The sequence below is a fragment of the Primulina huaijiensis genome, unplaced genomic scaffold (assembly GCF_012295235.1).
Source record: "Primulina huaijiensis isolate GDHJ02 unplaced genomic scaffold, ASM1229523v2 scaffold43369, whole genome shotgun sequence".
In the NCBI taxonomy this organism is placed as follows: Eukaryota; Viridiplantae; Streptophyta; class Magnoliopsida; order Lamiales; family Gesneriaceae; genus Primulina; species Primulina huaijiensis.
Genome location: NW_027360496.1, coordinates 46179 through 65897, shown reverse-complemented (window position 1 = coordinate 65897; position 19719 = coordinate 46179). Strand labels below are relative to the sequence as shown.

Genomic DNA, 19719 nt, shown 5'->3' with positions numbered 1-19719 from the left:
TTTGCATCACTTTGTCTCTTTATAATTGCATTATTTTGTTTGCTTTATCATTTATGGCGACCCCAATTATCTTATTCAACAATTTTGAAATCAAACCTATTATTTTATGTGCTGCATGACATTTTAGCAAGAGGGTAAAACGAATGGTGAAATGTTTTAATTAGTCTTGTTTGGTTTGGGTCACATATTTATTGTATATAAAAAAAAACGAATGATGTTTTAATTGTTAGCTGAAGTGTCAATATAAACTGAAGTTACTGTATCATAATATTAGAAATTTATCGAGTACCAATTGTTACTGATTCGATCTTGTTTACTTTTCAAACAAAATATTATTCGGATTTGAATTTTTTTAAACCATATTGTAGCGTATGCAAAACTCAATTCCTTGTTTGATCACAAAAAACATATAATCCAAAAAGAGTCGATCTAATTACCCCCTCAAGTCAAGTATAGCATTTTTTGAGCAACGAGTTCATATTTATCGCTCCTGGATAATTGATTTGGTGAAATTCAATTTGTCATGTAATTATAACTTTGGAAAGGAATAAAAAGATAATAAATTTATTTTATTTTCAGTAATTAGGTGAATGAAAAAGTCACAAAATATGTAAACATAGAGGCATCATTAAACCATGTCTATATAATTTCATGTGTTGAACCTGGACATTTTTCTAGCCTGATGAAGCACCTACCCCAGTTCATATCACTTTTTACTCCTTAATTATGATTTATGAGAGTGCTGCATTGCAGCCTTCTGTTCGTTTGAGAAGGCCATCAAACGCCTCCCCGGAATCAAGGAGGAGGCGGTAGATGTCTTGAACAATCGCGCTCCAGTCATGTTTTCCCCGGGCCAAGTTCCTGTTACGACTGACCTTGAGGATAGGAGGGAAATTCAGGTAGCTCATAGACCAAGATTTTTTAAAAAAAGTTCTTTTGTTGTGAGTGTGTGTCAGTGTGTGCGTGTGAGGAGGATTAATATTTGTAAGGCAAGGGAAGGAGTCACCCCGACTCTATTACTAAGGCCAGTAGACTTCTTATTCATATATAGAACAATAAAAATCGTGTATTGTGCTGTCTATTTATGTTCCGAAGAAAGTCCAGCTATCAAGTTAGATTGTTGACAATTACTAGGAACAAAATTGCTCCGTCAATGAAAACTAGATTAATATGTTCCGCGTGTTGAGGAGGAAACCATCCGTGAGACGATTGAAGATGTAGGATTGAAGCCACATTGATTAATGATGAAATACATGAGAATTGTTCTCCATAAAAGGAATGACTTGCAGTTCTTGTTCCTCAACTGTCGAATCTGCTTTGCTAGCATTACCGCCCGGTGTACAAAGAGCACAGGTAGCATTAGCAACCGAGAAGGCCGAAGTCCTTTACGATTCAAAGATCTTGATATATATAGTCAGATCTTGGAAGCTGTAGAAATTACTGGATTTGAGGCCTTGCTCATTAGCTTTCATTCAATCCCATTAAGAATTGAATTAATCTGCCTTGCTGTAGCACATCCGCAAGAAGGAAGAGTGGCCAAAGATGCATACTCATCCAGAACAATAAGCAAAAATAGTACTACTCCCTAAAGTTAATCGACCTATATCACGATGAATTTAGAAAATCCGATCCGCCATTCACTGATTTTATCATATTGTTCCTTCAGGTCAGACCAAACTATCGATGCATCCGTAATTCCTCCAAAAACATCATTTGACACGGTGTTCAGGAGCCACGACAAAACCCAATGCATTGCATCGGTCCCACGGATGCAAATATGCATGACCGACAGAAGGTCGCGGATGAGAACCATCGCTAAAGGCTCCAAACTCCATAGTTTTCAACTCCAAGCAATTGATCATTGACTAAATTCATCCTCGGTGTATACGAAGGATGTAAAAACAGAGGATCATTGAAATTACCTGAATTTGCCATCACGATATCAGTCAATGAGCAACAAATTGGGAGCATCGAGCAATCCAACAAATCGCAAACACTCTCAATGAATCTTGAACACCAACAACACCGACACCGATCGAACACTAACACTGATCAATAGCAGTACCTGCCGCCTCAAAAACAATGCACAATCGCAAAAAACAAGCAACGAAATCATCCAGATATCGCACGAAAAAATTAATGGCTCTGGTACCATGCATGTTAAAAAGCATGAAGAGAATTGAGCTTAAGGACTCATTTTCATATCTGTTTCTGTCGAAAGTTACAATGTAGTGAAAATGAAGCTACTTATACTACCTGAAACACAACTATCCTAACTCTAGAAACGCTATTTTAGCAATTAAACAAAAGAAAGCGTAAACGTTTTCTCACATGCTACAGCTAACTAAGCCCAACAAAAACGAAACCACTTGCCCAAGGGTGAAGAGTTTGATCTCCCTACTAACACTTTTTCGAGCGAGTGTGATGTCGGCAAGCAGGAGCATTTATTGTATGTCGGGCGAATTGACTGAATTTGTTGAATAAAAAACGTGTGGTTGGCTATGCAATGCAGCGGAAATTTCGCGGAAATTTTCAGAGTCAAACAGACAAAGGGTTCTATAAATAGAGCTCCCTTTCATTTTGAAATCATTCATTCTTCGAATTTTCTCTCATTCTATAGCATTTGAGTGCTTAGTTCTATAATATTTGTGAGGTGTTAAGAGAGTGTGTGTTTTCTTTAGAAACACAGTGAGTGAGTTGTATACTGGAATTCTTTTCATCTTGACCGTGGTTTTTACCCTAATGATTTTTAGGGGTTTTTCACGTTAATCTCGTTGTCCAGTTTATTCTTTATTTTCGGATTTTATTATCTCAAATTACCGTAAATGGGACCAACAAGTGATACAAAGTTTGCTTAGCTAGTGTTGTTTGAGCAGTACACAAGAAACGTAGCTCTTACGGTTCCATCAAATAAAAAAAACACAAAAGAGATTAACGACTTGCAAACGCCATCAAAGAAGAGATCTTTACTTGCAGAGCATGATGATTGCACGGGAAGGTTGCGATATTCGATCTACATAAACCTTCAAAGCCATTTTTCAATCTTTTGCTCCTTCACGCTCGGTCAGGTCTCGATCATACACACTGATTAATGGCTGTAGAAGTAATCGTATGACTAACAAACAATCTAAGCTAATATCATCGCCTGGTCAAACATTTGATTTGGTCAACTGTTTTTTAGATTTTACTTTATTTATTTCATTTTTCATTTATAGTTTTGTGGAAAAATAATTTTCTCCTAAAAAATAGTAATAATAAGTCTAGTATGAAGAGATAATATAAATATATGTGATTTTTTATGTAAATCATATTTGAAAATTAAAATTTATTTTAAATATATTGAATTTTCTTCTAATTTAATATTTCAATAAGGTAGATATGTTTGATAATTTTATGTGTATTTTCTTTATGCATTTGAATAAATATTATTAAAATATATGATGTTTAATATGTTGGATCAATAATTTGATATTATCCTAATATGTATATATAGGAAAATTGTATTTTTGATGTATATTTCTTCTTTTTTTTATATTTTTTGTTTTTTATGTTATTAAGTTTTAATTTTAACCTTGAATATTACAATTTTTGTCATTTTAGTTTTTTTCATTTTAATTATTGATGTGACATTATACAAAATGTCATATCAATGTTATTTTAAAAAAATGATTAAAATTGTCAACATCAACTTTATTTTAAAAAATTACTAAAATTATCAAAATTGCAATTTCCCACATGCATATATATCGTTACTTAATATTGTAGATGGTATTTTAAAATTTTAAAATATAACATATTAAACTATATAATATAATAATATTTTTAATTTCATAGTGATGACATATTTAATGATGGTATAGAATTGTCATTAAAAAAATTGAGTAAAAATATATATCAAGATAAGCATATCAAAATTAAATAAAAACTTTCTTTGAAACCTATAGATAATGTGATTTGACTGAAAGATAAAAATGAGAATTTTGGGAATTTTACAAATACGAAATTCTAAATAAAACAATGATATATTATAGAATCCTCTTAAGTAGTGTTGAAGAAAACCAGGATATTCACTTGTCCACAAATCAAACCATCACTACAGAAAACTAGGATTATAGTACCTGAACGCCTTAGCAATTTTATCTGATGTTCATACATCAAGAAAAGTTCGTTCAAAGTTTAGTACTTTCTTCCTCATGGTTTGGTCGCAGCTTGGACCTTCAGTTCCTTTAGTTTCTCTCTGACAGGTGATATGATCGAGTGAAGCTCATCAAAGTAAGGTTCCGTTGCATTCTTTAAGTCCTCGATCCATTTCAAGATTCTTTTGTGTGGTCCTAAAATACGGTCACGATCCTCCTCTTCCACCACCTAGCACGGGAGAAGGGGTGTTGAAAGAAAATGAAATTTCTCTCATCTTGTTGAAGCATTTGTTAATTTCGAAACAACACATATTTTTCCGAGAAAAAAATGTTGGCTACCTCAATTTGCATGACTTCACAGGCTAAAGCAAGATCTGCGATGGAAGGCTGAGAGTTTCCAAGCAAAAAAGGTGCATCTTCTTGAAGCCAAAAAGATTCAATTGTTGAAAGAGAGGCTGACAAAAGTTTTTCAGCTTCGGCTGCTAATTTCGGATTTGTGGGATGACCAAATGCCAGTATAATAGTGGAATTTAAAGCGTATCCAGCTGAAAATAAAGTATTATATGACAGATCGGTGTTAGAACAGTAACAGTGCCCCAATATGTCCTTGTGAGGACAGTTGCAAATTTTGCACTTCTGGGAAAAACAATATCAGCGGCATGGATCAGTCCTAGCATAATATCAAGAAATAATTCTAGATGTGCAGATAAATCACCTGAACCACGGCGCAAATTGGAGTGGTGCCAATCAAGGACTGAGTGAATCTTTGCTCTCTTTTGCACATCAGCTGGATACCTTGACCGATGAACAATAGTTCAAGAATCGAGTTAGCCAAGTATGTAGAATATACCATGACATAAAAGATGGCGGACTAACAAAGACACAGACGAGTAATCAGGTGGAATTCTGTAGGAAAACTCGAGCAAGAGAGGTGTTAAGTATCAAGGTTAAATAGATGTCAATGATTTTTCTTCTCGCAAAAAGCTCTAACCTTACTGAACCCTGTTTGAGAGTCCAGACGTGTAAATTGATGACAGACACGGTAAAAATTCAACAAACTTACCTACCTTCTAGCGACTAGGAATTTATGATGTATTGACAAACGATCACACAAATATACATGATTGCTAGGGTAGAATTGCACCAAATTGTAAACATAAACAGGTAATTCCACTAAAATGCAGCAAACCATGCCAAAAGACATTTAATTATACCAAAACGTCGTTTTACTAAATGCATATGTTTTATGAGTGCAGGAGGTTAGAAGGAAATTTAATGACGAAAGAGAAAGAGCATACCAGTGATCAGCGACTTCAGGAAATGCAGAAGCCAGGTAGATCAGTATTGCATGACTGCAGAACACACCGAAATTGAAAACAGATATAAATAATGCTATAATAAACTTGCAATTGCTTGTATTTAGGTTAGCAAAAAAGGCAAAAGAAAAGATTAAGAAAATTGGTGTGATCCTCATCAGGTCTCCAAGAAATTCTTGAGCAGCCAATACGCTTGGGAGCTCTCCCACTCAAAAGGTTAGTCTTTCGGGTCTGGGCTCTCTTCTTGAGCTTATGGTCTCAAAAAAACTGGCTTATATCTTCATTCTATAAAAATTAGTATAAATAAACAAAAAAGAGCTGGTAAATAAACGAGAGGGGGTACGTAGGTCATAAATTCAATTACAGTTTACAAAGATCAAATCAAAAATATTTGTCACTTAGGTGGGAAGGATCTCAGATTTATTAAAATTTTCACAATGACTCAAGAAACCAACCAGGGAACATAGCATTCGATTATGTTCCCAAACCAAGCTCGAACAACTTCCAACGGGTAGCACTCCATTTTTCCGAAATTCAAACAATAACGTATGAACGAAACACATAAATAGAAGTGATTAAACCATTGACTCATTAGCACAGCTTGTAATTACAGAGCTCAAACATTTAATATGAGAGAAGCACAAACCATCTGGGATTAAACCAGCCAAACAAGTTCAGAAAACGACATTGCAAACACATATAAACCATCCCTTAATCAGATCAATCATGGGAGCAAATGTTACATATCTAATGATATGAAATTTAAGATATTAATAATAATTAATTTCGCAGAATTAATTAAACGGTACCTCTCAAAAAGCTTGAAATCACCGTGTACAATCGCTGGAACTTGTTTCATAGGGTTTATTTCTGAAACAAAGATGAATCTCGATTTCACACATGATAGTACAAGAATCATTAAACTTTATTAACTACAGAATCATGAAATCCAGGTTGTGCAGCGTGACACCTGCAAATTCAGAGGATTTATGCTCCGATTTCGCAAGCTGAATCTTAACCTCCTCAAATTCAATCCCGTTGACCCTTAAACGAGATCGGATCAAATATAAAGAAATTCAATAACCCAAAAAAAAACCCAGAAGAGGGCAACGAATTGCAAACATTGTCAATATAAACCGACCAAAGAAGAGATCTTTACTTGCAGAGCAAAAGGATTGCACGGGAAGGTTGAGACATTCGATCTACATAAATCTTCAAAGCCATTTTTTAATCTTTTCGCTCCTTCACACTCGGCCTCAACCACACACTAATTACTGGATGTAGAAGTAATTGTATGACCAACAAACAATCTAATCAAAGATGATTACTTGCATTTATAGTTTGTTCTTATGTGAAAAAAAATACATTTATCATATAAATATACATATATATGATTGTAATGTAATAATGATGAGCAGGTATTGTGATATCATTATTACATATAAATTATATTTATATTTAAAATAAAAAATAATATTTTTTATTTTATTTTTTATAAATCGAATCACAAAGCTCATCACAACTTGTTTTTAAAACAATCAAACAAGAATCTTGTGTGCGATAATTTATTTAAGAGTATGTCTCTTGTGAGACGGTATCACGAATCATTATCTGTGAGACGGGTTAACTCTACCAATATTCACAATAAAATGTAATACTCTTAGCATAAAAAGTAATATTTTTTTCTTAGATGACCCAAATAAGATATTTGCCTAACAAAATACGACCCGTGAGACCGTCTCACACAAGTTTTCTCTTTTATTATTTAAAGTTATATATTGAATTTTCTCTTAATTTAATGTGTTGATCCATAATTTGATATTACACGTAACAGTTTTCTAATAATTATATAAATTTAGTTAATAGGATAAATGATATTTTAAAACACAAAACTCATATAAAAAAAGTCATGTTAATTTTTGTGAGACAGATCCTTATCTAATATGTGAAAAATATTATTTTTCATGTCAAAAATATTATTTTCACTCTAAATATGGATCAGATTGACCCGTCCTATGAATATAGATCCGTAAAATAGTTTCAAGATAATTACTTATTTTAAAACTCACAAAAACTCATATGCGATCGTCTAATGATTTAATTTGAAAAATCACAAAAATTCATATTATTTTTCATTATAAGTATAGACTGAGTCTACACGTCGAATAAGATATAACATATTAAACTTGATGTACAATCATTTTTATAAGACAAAAAATTCAATATAAAAACTATTTTTTATCAAAATATCATGATAAAATCAAAACAAAATAATTTGAAATAATAACAAAATTTCAATATATAATTGTTATAAATATATACTTGTTAGACCTTCGGCGTTATTCTTACATAGAATCATCGTTAAAAATAGAAATTAGCGATAAGAAACGTGTTCACGGAACAACCGTTGAATTCTACATTGCAGGACATACCAGTGGACAAGATGATGCCACGTGGCAGAGTGGCAAGCATCTTAATATCCATGCATGAAACTCAAACGAGCAGTTCTATCTTCATCTCCTTCCAAACCTAAATCAATTCGGACCACAAAAATTTTATTGAATCTTCAGTCAAAAACTCGAGCCCTGAGTCTTCATTTTGGGGGGTTTCGAACAATAATGGCCACTCAATCAATCCATGACTTCACTGTCAAGGTACTTCTGAACTTCTATAATTTATGGAAATATTTGAGTTTATTAACAAGATTATCAGTATTAGTTACTTAATGCTAGAATACAGATATATCATCAGTTTGGATAGTACTTCAATACGACGAGTTAAATGATCGGCAGGATGTTACAATGAGTTTGAATATCTTATAAAAGCAAATGCCCTTTTGTATTTCATTATCTTGGAATGCTGTTAAATAGTTCTTGTTTTTATCGTTCAAGTTGCAACGGTTCATTCATTTTCCTTAACCAAGATATCCGCTTCGTTTGTTATAAACGAAGACAGACGCTGGGATGTGATTTCATATATTTGGAGGAATAAAAAATGATCATGTCTTAATCTGATTATTATAGCAAATCATAAGTTGGGTACTGCAATTTAGGACATGGTGTGATGGTGGAAATGCGAAAGAACAGATTTAAGCATGAATTGTGTCAGTCAGATAATATACAGAAGTGTATGCATTTTATTCTTGATTTGATCGAGCCCAGTCGACTTACACGAGTTGTATATTACTTGCTGTCTTGATGTTGCAGACTTGCATCTAATTAAACGTTAAACTTTATGGTTTCAGGATTTCAAGGGTAGGGATGTTAATCTGAGTATTTACGAAGGAAAGGTCCTGCTCATTGTCAATGTTGCATCGAACTGGTATATATCTTGAGACCGCTTGTTTTATTATAGGCAATAAATAAGTATACCAGGCATGCTTTTGCTATATTATGAAGCTGTCTAGCTAGCTAGATATAAAGATAGTGTTTGAATTAAAATGCTTTGAAAAAAGTGATTATGATATTTCCTTTACAAATTTGTAAAACTTTGTAACAGAAAAGTCCGTAATCATTTTTTAAACCATTTACAAACACTACCAAATTATTGTGTCATTTGACGACGTACAGTTTATCTATCTGTTTCATATTGATGAAGAATCTTAGACTCTATATAGTATATCTAAAAATAAATCAGTTTCGGTCTAATTAATTGGTAAGGATCATTCTCTTCCCAAATACTTCGTTTACTGGTGTCAAATGTGATCTGCGCTAGATGTCTTGTATTGTGAATACTCATCTTTCCTCGTATTCGACAGCGGCCTAGCCAGATCAAACTATGCCGAATTGGCAACGTTGTACGACAGATACAAGGACCAAGGTGTACTTTCTGTTTATTATTTTTCTGAGGTTGCGTCAGTGCAATTACATTCTATTGTTTAATTTACTGATAACACTTTTTAAAACCTGAAGTATAACTCTTCGGATATGGCATATTTGCTAGGACTGGAGATATTGGCATTTCCATGCAATCAGTTCGGTTCACAGGAGCCAGGCACCGATGAACAAATTCAGGAGCTTGCTTGCACTCATTTTAGAGCCCAATATCCCATTTTTCGCAAGGTTATTTTAACAAATTGAAGGATTATATTTCTTGCTAAAAACAGTACTTCTAATTTTATGGAGGGCTTGTCCATAATTAAATTTCTTTTCTGATAAATTTTTCAATTGTTTTGGAAAATGATAACTTAGATTGATGTAAATGGTGCCAATGCTGCTCCAATATACAAGTACATGAAATCAATGAAAGGTGGCCTTTTCTGGAGCAGCCTCAAATGGAACTTCACCAAATTCCTCATCGACAAAAATGGCCGAGTATTCAATCGCTATCCACCTATCATTTCCCCCCTAAAGCTAGAGGTAAATTATCTGAAAATTTATTTTTGTTGTCTCTGGTAACTTAAGCTGTTGTTCGATGATCGTATCGTCGATTATTCGGTAAATCAAAACTGTTCATAACAATCTCATATATTTTTCAGAAGGACATAAAGAAGCTCCTTGAGAATTAAAGCTTGAGCAAATATAATGGCGCCGTTGAGGTTTGTAAATAAGCAAACATGAAGAATTTGTGTAATCTTGTTGTGCAAGAACATAAATTACCATTACGATTTGTTGTTGTTTATATAACTCCTTAATTCTTATATTATTTGCACTCAATTGGTCCCAGTAGTATTCTTTACTCTTGAAAAATTATAATTTTTTGGTTTTTTTTCCTACCATGGATCAAAACTCATTGCCAATTCATATTATGAAATATTCTCAAATTTCCTCTTACAAATCTAACATGTTTCAAGAAACCAATATTCAAAGAAGAAACGAATGCTAGCATAAAGAAATTACTGGTGCAACGGATTGTTTGGAACATAACTCTCCATTGGGTTGTCCAAAATGATGGATAACAACTTATTTAAACAGACAAATATTTAAAATGCTGGCTATCATTATCTTCCACTTTCAGTGATCGAAAATCATCTAAAATGTTCAACAGAAAAGAATCGGAACAACAAAGAGAACGGATAAAGTAGTTTTCGTGTTTGGAACACATCTTCTAGCTTGTTCATCCAAATGGAATGATTTTATACCATCCACTGGAAATTTGCTGCCTGACTAATTAATATGGTGTTTTAAGCCTCTCCCTCGTATAATATTGTAATTAGGTTATTCCTGATTCTGTATAAAAGCTAAGAAAAAATGTGACTATCATTGGATGGCAGGTTGTGGTGACTAGTGACTCAATATTTCTTACATCATAATATTTCATATATTTTGTGGAAATAAATGACAAATAATTTATATACTTATACTAAAATTGTCATAAAAGCATTGTATTTAAATTTGTAAGGTGAATCAAAATTTTATTATACAAGAAAGTTCTTATAAGGATGATTTTGTCTCAATTAGATAATGACATTGTTTAGGATAAAACAATGAAAAGAAATGTTGCAAATAGCAACAGTGGCTCATTCTACGTCACAAGGAAAAAAATGTGAACAAACTAAACAACGCAAATATCAAAGACCACACACTATTTGTGATGGCCATTGACGTGCGAAAACTTAAAAGAATTGAACTAATCCTCGTCATCATTAAAGTCGGAGAATTGATCACTCTCAGAATCACCATCAGCTGCATCACTCCCGGAATCATCACTGATAACATATGTCCGTATCACCCGGTTTGCCCTTTGAGGTCTAGCTCTTGGAGCCACAGCTTGGCCGTTGTCACTGCCAATGTTCTCTTGCTCGGGTGAATTCTCCTCCATTTCTATTGTGAGCTCCCTGCCGAGAACAGAACTGCTTTTCTTGTTAAATGGTGATGCTCTCATTTTCCTCACTTTCTTGTCAGGGGAAATAATATCGGCCGGCTTCGAAACTTCTGTGATCAGTTTTTGGTCTATAACTTGAGACTGCTTGCTTATTGGTCCTCTTTTCTTGGTCCCTGCAGGAGGTTTGGCAGCTGCTTTTCCATTAGCTGGTTTTTTCCCTGCCTTCTGTTTATTCTCTTCAGGATCAAAACTATCGTCTTGGATTATCTCAATCTCGTCTTCATCAAGAGTCTCGGAAACAGTTATCAGCTGCTTCTTCTGTGCGGCAGCCCTTTTGCTTGGTCCTTTGTTTTTATTTGGCACCTCGGTCTCCATATCTGTACAAAATATAAGGATTTCATTGTTGAATTGTGAATATAATCATATTTCCAGTGTTCATTTCCATGTTTTGGACCTGGAAAACAAAGCATATCAATGCACCATGTAGAACCAGTATAGGTGCATCATTTCAGTTCATTTAAAATTTTCACAATTAATAGCTTCATTAAAATGCGACTGCAATATCTCTAGCGCTGGTCATAGAAGGAAATAGGAAAGTAGTCAAAGTATGACTATGTTTGATAAGATTTCTGCATAAATCAAACTTCACCTGCTCACTATGAACTCTGAAATAACGTACCTGAGCTGTAAAGTTTGCTTTGAGAACTAATTAATGGCACTTCGTTTACCTTCTGCGTGATCAGGAGAAGAGTCCAAATTGTAAGACGCAAGGCGTTGTCTTAGACCAGATATCCCACCATAGTCATCATCATCTGAGTCAGCAGCCTGTCGTGATAAACGAAACCAGTGTTAAGAGACCAAATTGACTAATATAGATTTATTTAATACATCTTGACAAAAATATACGTAATCAGCATGCTACATCTTGACAAAAATAGAATGATACATTATCGAGTAAATCTAACCTTTCGGGCAGGAGCTTTCTTTCTTGCTGCTTCCTTGCCTTTCACTTTCTTGTTTTCTGCAATAGTATCTGAAGGCAAATGACCAATCACTTTTAGTTACCAATTACGGATGCACAGTACAAATGGCTATTTACATGAACCGACCTGTTTCTGGAACAGAATTAATCGATATTTCATTTGGTTCAGCTGTTTCTTTGTTGTTTGCCTTCTTGTTATTCTTACGTTGATTCTTCAGTACTGGTCTTGTAATTTTTGCCTTGCCTAGTATCTTTTTTCGCTCCACCTCTATTTGTTGCACACTTTGCTCTAGTTCCTGAAACAGAATTCCACCTTTAAGCAAAAGCTAGAAAATAACACCAACTTATTACTGGACATGTTGTGTTCTCAAAAGCTCACATCAACTTTTCCTTCAAGAGCATCAAGATCGGATAACCATAAAGACTTTATCGTGGCATTTTTCAAGTCCTCAACTTCCTGAAGGAGTTTATCTCTCTCAGCCCGCAGCTCCTGCAGCTTCTCAAGTGTTAATGTACCAATTGACATAGAGAGCAAGTAGTCATAATCACTAGTTGAATCTCCTTGGCTTGTTGCCCCTTGGAGATTCTCCTCAGTTTCTTCGGCATCATCAGTTGAGCCAGCAATGAAAACATCTGCAGAGCTTTTCTTTTTTGGGAAAGGAGTGAAACCCTTCTCCTTCAATTCACAGAACAAGTCGGCTCTTTTTCTGTTGCTCACAATAATGCTTCCTTCCACGACACACCGTATAAATCTATATTTATTTTCACATTTTAACAAATCATTTTCAAGGTTGACCATCAAAGCTTTCTGCATAAACAAGTTCGTTGATTAAAACTTATTATAAAGCAAAGCTAATGCATTAATGATACCAACATCAACAAGTACTATTGTGATTTTACATGATGAGACTTGCCTTTCTTTTGTCGTAGAACTCGAGTCTTATGTGAAAAAATTCCTCAAGAACTGCAAATGACAAAAAGGCGCCAGTAAAAAAATATTGTATACACATTGGAAGAAAACATTTAACCGAAACCTATTGAGGGGCTTGCCGCTTACTCTGTTCAGGGGTGTCATATTTCTTTATTAAACCGTTTGAGTCAAACAAATGCATGTTAGTGGTACTGATTGATGTGGTTAGTTTAAATTTCTTCAGCAAACCCTCCTGCTTAGCTAGCAAAAGATTGTCCGGAGACATGCAAACCAAAAAATGAACAATGTCCCCAGTACTATTGTCACTGCAGCCCTGCAATAAAGGAAAAACAAAAAAAGAAATACTTTGTAAGAGATCCCTAACTCTTCCTCACGTTGTTTCTAACATGTAAAAACACCTCAATGAATGGGTCTTTGCTCTTATCATTCTCTGCGGCAACAGACTCCAGGAATTCCTTGTAATCTTGAGTCCACTTTCGAATAGGAAGCTCTGTTATCCTAAGTGTCGCTTCATCAACTTCCTCCATGATTCCACTGATTGTATAGCCAGCTCCTCCAGCTTCCTTTGTCGCAGTTTTCTCAATTGTTCCTCTGAATCCTCTGTACCATGGATGCATAGCATCCATTGGTTCACCATTCAACAAATGCCTCACATTGGCAATAATGTCTTTAGGGTTGTAATTTGGAACAAAGGAACTCCAACCTGTGCCAATTCCTTCACTTCCATTTACTAAGACCATCGGTATGATAGGGACATACCTGTGATGACAAATTACATCAGTTCTCATATAATTATGCTCAAATATTTATCATTCACCCAAAAACTCACCATGAGGGTTCAATACGCTGCCCATCTTCATTCAAATAGTTGAGGAGAATATCATCTGCCTTAGGAAACATAAATCTTGTAACAGGAGACAACTGAGTGAAAATATACCTTGCACTTGCATGATCTTTTCCACCCTGCGAACGAAAGATTTTACATAAGATCCTATGTTGTAAGGTGCAAATGATGAATTGCCAAAGAACGGAAATCATATATATATATATATATATATATATATATATATATATATATAGTTTGAAACAGTCAACAGTAACATAGTTAAAATATATAAGCAACTTTCTGTTGTCTTGCCTGTCCTCGTGTGCCGAACTGACCATTAGGTTTAAGGAGATTTATGTTGTTGCTGCCTATGTAATTCTGAGCCATGCCAATGATGGTACTGGCAAGACTCTGCTCGCCATGATGGTAAGCTGAATGTTCAGATACATAACCCGAGAATTGGGAAACTTTTGCTTCCTTGATGAAGTTTCTCTTGAAAGAACAGAAAAGTATCTTTCGTTGACCTGGTTTCAATCCATCAACCATGGATGGAATTGATCTCTGAAGATCAGCCATTGAAAACAATATAAGTTCCTTATGGACAAAATCTTTGTACTTGATAAGTCTCTCTCTCTGATCAAGGTACGTCCCTGGCTGCAAAACAAGAAATGACAGCCTTGTAAGTCATTTTAAGTAGTCAAATAGTGTGAAGATAATCATCATGAAAACCAAAACAATCTACATCTGGCATTCTGGCTGCAAACCTCAAATTGGCGAAGCCAACTTTTTCTTGCTTCAATCTTTTTTTTGCTGAAAGCAAGTTCAATTGCCTCTCCATCTTCTTCATCCACCCATAGAAAATCCTTCTTGTGCATCCTAAGGTCTCCAAAATACTCCTTGGCTTCCTCATTTGTGCTCGTTCCTAACCCCTTCAAGGATAGCAAAGAGACAACCAAAAATCTTTATAGAATAAAGGAAATTGACTGACTTTGCTATCAATTTTAAAGGTCAAGCACATTGTGCCCATTTTAATCTCTGTTTATTCGTATCTTAGAGAGACAAACCTTGTAATACTTAATAGACCAATTTTTTGCGTTTTCCCCCAAACTTTCCTTCCACGATTCGTACTCAGGCATGGTGTAGAAGGACTTCTTTTCTCCATTTCTATGAGTAGCCTAAAGAACAAGATACATTGAATTCAGGAAATAACAAAACTAGTGATTTTGAGTTGAAAGACAAGCATTTTCATTTTCTTCAAACCTTAACAATAGGAGTTATGAATTCTAGCATAAATGAAGGAACTTTGAGCAATGACGGCCAAAATGAGTGAACGAAATTTATTAGCAGCCCCTTGATATGGGAACCATCGTGATCCTGCACTATCACAAACATTGATTCTGGTTAAAATTCCAAATTGCTACAATCTATATTCCATAATAATTTTCAACAATGTGGAGATGGAAGACCAAAAGACCTCAACATATAACAAGAAGATACCTGATCAGTCATTATCATCAAATGACCATATCTGAGTGACTTTACACTGTCATATTGTTTACCATGCTGGAGTCCTAAAATCTGCTTGATATTTTGAATTTCAAGATTCTGCATTAGCTGATTATGACTCGCTTCCCTCACATTAAGCAATTTACCTCTTAGAGGAAACACACCATAATGATCTCGTCCAACGACAGCCAATCCAGCAATCTAAACGAACATCTCACCGTGTTAAAATTTAAATGCCAATCAAAGCAAAAAAAGGTTTTTTTCGTGCAAAGTAATGAGAATGGCAACTTACTGCAAGTGCCTTGGCTGAATCACCTTCTGTCAAGATTAACGTACACTTATCAGAATTTTTTCCCCCGGCCTCATTAGCATCAGCTAGTTTTGCAAGCCCATAGATCTTTCTGTCCTTTGATCCATCTGTTTTCTTGAGATCCTTCTGCTGCTTGAATTCGGCCCATTCCTCAATGTTTTTCATTATATCAGACTTGGCCACTGCGCAAGTTGAATTGATGAAGCTCAAATAGAGATAAGGACTCTGCGAATTGACAATATATTGGCAACAATAACCACACCACATACCTTTGTCCAAGAACTTTGAAGTGAAATCCCAAGATGAACCGAAACTTCCTGCACGAAGTGTTAGAGTCTCTTTTGTTTGAGAATCAAAAGCAGGGTTGTCAATAAGAGCATTGACAAATATCCATAAATGATTCTTTACGGTATGGGGTTTGGGATCAAACGTCTTATTCTTTTTGTTCTTGCTCTTCATGACATTAATGAGATGGCCAGTTATCTTGTTGGTGACAAAATCGACATGAGTCCCACCCTTGACTGTTGCAATTCCATTTACAAAGCTGACCTGCTCAACAACGGATACATTAACCATTTTTCCTTTCTCAATGACAGCGTTACCCAATTTTGACCAATATAAATAAAACTTAAACATATGAATGAACAGACTGCGACAACATTACTTTTCCACACCTGTTGAAATTGTCCTTCACTTCGACTTACACAAATTTGCCACCTTTCATGCACTTCCTCTTCAAATCTGCCAAATTGATGAAGAACGTGAGTTCCCTGACTTTTGAAATTTAACGGACCAGATATAGTAGGAAAAAAATGACAAGAAACACCTTGGTAGCGGATCGGAGCTAGATACCGAAGGAGATTTGAGATAAAGTTCACAGTAACTTGAAAATGATTTAAAATTAAATTGCTGCCCGTTCAATTCCACCTTCACTGTCTTCCCGAGGCACCCCGCAACATCAATTACCCGCTTTTTCATCAAGGCAACGACATCCTCCTCCAAATTAGTCATGCTAAACTTCGCCAAGTCTGGCTTGAATGAAACTTTTGTCCAATTCTCATTAGATTTGCATTTTGTTATTGCAGGCTCCGACTTTTTTCCCATGTTATCCGAGAAAACCTTCATAATATCAGGACATGCTCAAAAATTAGCTATTGATAATTTCCTTAATACGCAATTAAGAGAGAAGTAAAAAATCAAGAAATCAGCATCTGGAGAACAGAATCGCCAAAAAAATATCTCTAAATAAAGCACTATATTCTATTGTAACAATCCCAATTTTTCAAAATTGAATACAGAAATCAAGAAATCCAAAAAACGGGAAACTTGGTAAAATCTAACCCTACTAGATCTAAAAATTGTCTTAGCACCTGCTTGTATTTCTTCTGCCTCTTTCCGTCTGCAGTCTCGATCACAAATTCAGTGGAAAAGATATTCGTGAGTTTAGCGCCATAACCATTCCTTCCACCCGTAGTCTTCTTCTCCTTGTCGTCGTAATTACTACTGGTCAACAGATGCCCGAAAATCAATTCAGGCACATAAACACCTTCTTCCTGATGAATCTCCACCGGAACACCATCCCCATTATTGTAAACACTGATGCAGTTGGACTCGACGTCAATCGTCACCTTGACCGAGTCCATTTTTGGATCCCTCTGCTTGTTGTCAGCAGCATTGACAAGGATTTCGTCAAAGATTTTGTAGAGACCAGGGACGTAGGAGATTGATCTGTGGACCATTTGTTCGTTTTCGTACACCCATAAGGTCTGAGTATGCTTTTCAATGGAACCAATGTACGTGTCAGGTCGAATGAGGATGTGCTCGAGCTGGGTTTTCTTCTGGTAGGTTTCTTCGATTGTTTTCTTACCTGCAGCGGTTACCGGCGGGGGAATGTTGGAGTTGTTGCTGGTGGTGAGGGGGACTTTTCTGGCTGCGGCCATGGCGGAGGATTTGAGAGATAGTGAGTGTGGTTTGAGGATGGACAGATGTGAGAGTAGGTTTTAAAAGAGCGGGCTTACGGCTACATTGATTTTTGAATTTCAATTTTGAATTTTGATGGATGCGGGTGTAGGGTTTGACCCGTTTTCCGCAACAAAAATTACCCACTTTCCAAAAATGAACTCTTTCGTAGTAGTATTTATCGGTCGATTCAGTTCGATTTTCGATTTTTATTTAGATTTTTTCGGATTCGATTTTACAAATATATAATTTGATATTCGAATCATTTTTCTTCGACTCGATTTTCTACCAAATAGTTCGATTATTTCGGTCGGTTATTTCGGTTTTAATATAATTATTTAAATTAATAAGATAAATATATTGTAAAATATAATATGTTATCTTTTTACGTGATTTCTTAGTAAAACATTTAAATATAAAGTCTAAACGAATTACATAAACAACAATCAACTAAATATTATTCAAAATAATTCATCATTCACTGATATCATCTTAAAAAATATATAATAAAAATAAATTATTAATTTAATGAAATTTCGATTTTTTCGGTCGGTCGGTCGGTTCGGTTTTGACATATATAATCCGAAACCGAACCAAATAAATTTCGGTTTTAACATTTATATTCGAATTATAAAATTCGGTTTTTCGTTCGATTCAGTGTTCGGTTTTTTCGGTTTTATTCGAAGTTTGAACACCACTGCTCTTTCGATACAATGCTTTTATATAATTTAATTATTTGAAAAAATATATTTTTTTTAAAAAAAACATGTGAGCGATTTTTTTTAAAGATGCTACATTGTAGTTCATAATTTTCAAGAATGTGGTATGATTGTTCTAAACAATAACTAAAATATTGTAGTTCGGAAATTTTGGTCAAATTATGTTTTTATACCCTCTTTAATCTATATCTATGTATATATATAAACAAAGTTTTGAAAAATTAGGGAAGTTTCAGCACAAATTATTGACTAAAAAAGGAGATGCAATCTTTAATTAATTTATTTGATTTTTCTTAACAAAAATAATTGGTTGAGTATTAAAAATTATTACTTAATCATAAATTTTCCAATAGACATTAAATTACCATTTAGTAATAACAAAATTTTGAACTCAAATGCATGCTATTTCGAGATTATCTTAATTTGAAAGAATTAATGCATAGTAGTATAAATGTCTCGTAATGAAAATGATTAAATCGATTATAAAGGAAGTACACATCTTATTGGAGGACGCCTTATAAAATTTATTGATATTGTTTTGGAAGATACATAGTAAATGTTAATAAAATAATTTTTCTGGTTAATACGTAATTTACTTATAATTACATATTTTATTGTTCTTTATGAATAATAGGATGTCGTGTACATTAAGAGTAGATTTTGTGGATAAAACCACAACTTGTGGACTCCAAGATTTTTGATGAGATGATGAGTGTTATAACTTGAACCAATACGGATGCGTTAACACCTTGTACTTTATTTTTTATTTACCAAGTCAAAACATGTTGATACCATCATTCACGAATCCAAAAACGAAACATTATGTACGATCAGATAATCATATGATTCATAAAAAAAAATATGTATAATACATTGTGATAAATACTATTTACGTGCGAGTGCGATGTGATTTTAAAAAATGAGATAAGTTAATTATTATTATAAAGTGGGACATTTTGGTATTTTGATTACCACAATCTTTAGTACCGTAGAAGTGCAAGCCATGCCAGAACCCACTAAATTCTTTTCATGCATGCACAATGAAATTAGTTGATCATACACTCGCAATCTAGTGCTAAAAATAAAAGTAACGTGATTTTATCTAACAATAAAAAATTAATCAAGCCTACCAAACGGGTCATAGCTAGACTTGGTATCAATTTTTTTTTAAATTAATAGCATTCCGAGTACAATAAGATGGAGATTGTTATAAAATAATTGAAATGCAGAAAGAAAGAAATTTTTACCAGAAATAATTATTATAACTAAGG

General features: G+C 34.4%; 3 protein-coding genes and 1 long non-coding RNA gene across 4 annotated transcripts; 1 reads left to right on the top strand and 3 right to left on the bottom strand.

The window, feature by feature from the left end:
- Positions 1-1029: 1029 nt before the first annotated feature.
- On the bottom strand, positions 1030-3182 carry LOC140970188 (uncharacterized). Its single transcript, XR_012174081.1, has 2 exons — positions 2971-3182; positions 1030-2072 (listed from the first exon to the last, which is right to left on the bottom strand). It is a non-coding gene; the product is annotated as an uncharacterized lncRNA (long non-coding RNA).
- An 821-nt stretch (positions 3183-4003) lies between these two features.
- Positions 4004-6803, bottom strand: LOC140970191 (glutathione S-transferase T1-like). Its single transcript, XM_073431828.1, has 7 exons — positions 6612-6803; positions 6423-6496; positions 6262-6322; positions 5435-5488; positions 4852-4931; positions 4476-4681; positions 4004-4365 (listed from the first exon to the last, which is right to left on the bottom strand). Exons 1-7 carry the CDS (start codon positions 6674-6676, stop codon positions 4192-4194), a joined length of 714 nt encoding a protein of 237 aa, XP_073287929.1. The 5' UTR covers positions 6677-6803; the 3' UTR covers positions 4004-4191.
- Positions 6804-7946: 1143 nt separating this feature from the next.
- Positions 7947-10107, top strand: LOC140970185 (probable phospholipid hydroperoxide glutathione peroxidase). The gene is made up of 6 exons (XM_073431821.1): positions 7947-8106; positions 8697-8773; positions 9210-9271; positions 9395-9513; positions 9643-9810; positions 9930-10107. Exons 1-6 carry the CDS (start codon positions 8071-8073, stop codon positions 9957-9959), a joined length of 492 nt encoding a protein of 163 aa, XP_073287922.1. The 5' UTR covers positions 7947-8070; the 3' UTR covers positions 9960-10107.
- Positions 10108-10801: 694 nt separating this feature from the next.
- On the bottom strand, positions 10802-17741 carry LOC140970198 (DNA topoisomerase 2-like). The gene is made up of 19 exons (XM_073431832.1): positions 17141-17741; positions 16597-16889; positions 16445-16511; positions 16040-16319; positions 15753-15952; positions 15452-15661; positions 15215-15328; positions 15019-15129; positions 14719-14883; positions 14267-14608; positions 13958-14091; positions 13527-13887; positions 13255-13441; positions 13108-13161; positions 12577-13001; positions 12325-12493; positions 12181-12248; positions 11944-12040; positions 10802-11592 (listed from the first exon to the last, which is right to left on the bottom strand). Exons 1-19 carry the CDS (start codon positions 17708-17710, stop codon positions 11021-11023), a joined length of 4419 nt encoding a protein of 1472 aa, XP_073287933.1. The 5' UTR covers positions 17711-17741; the 3' UTR covers positions 10802-11020.
- Between the last annotated feature and the right edge of the window lie 1978 nt (positions 17742-19719).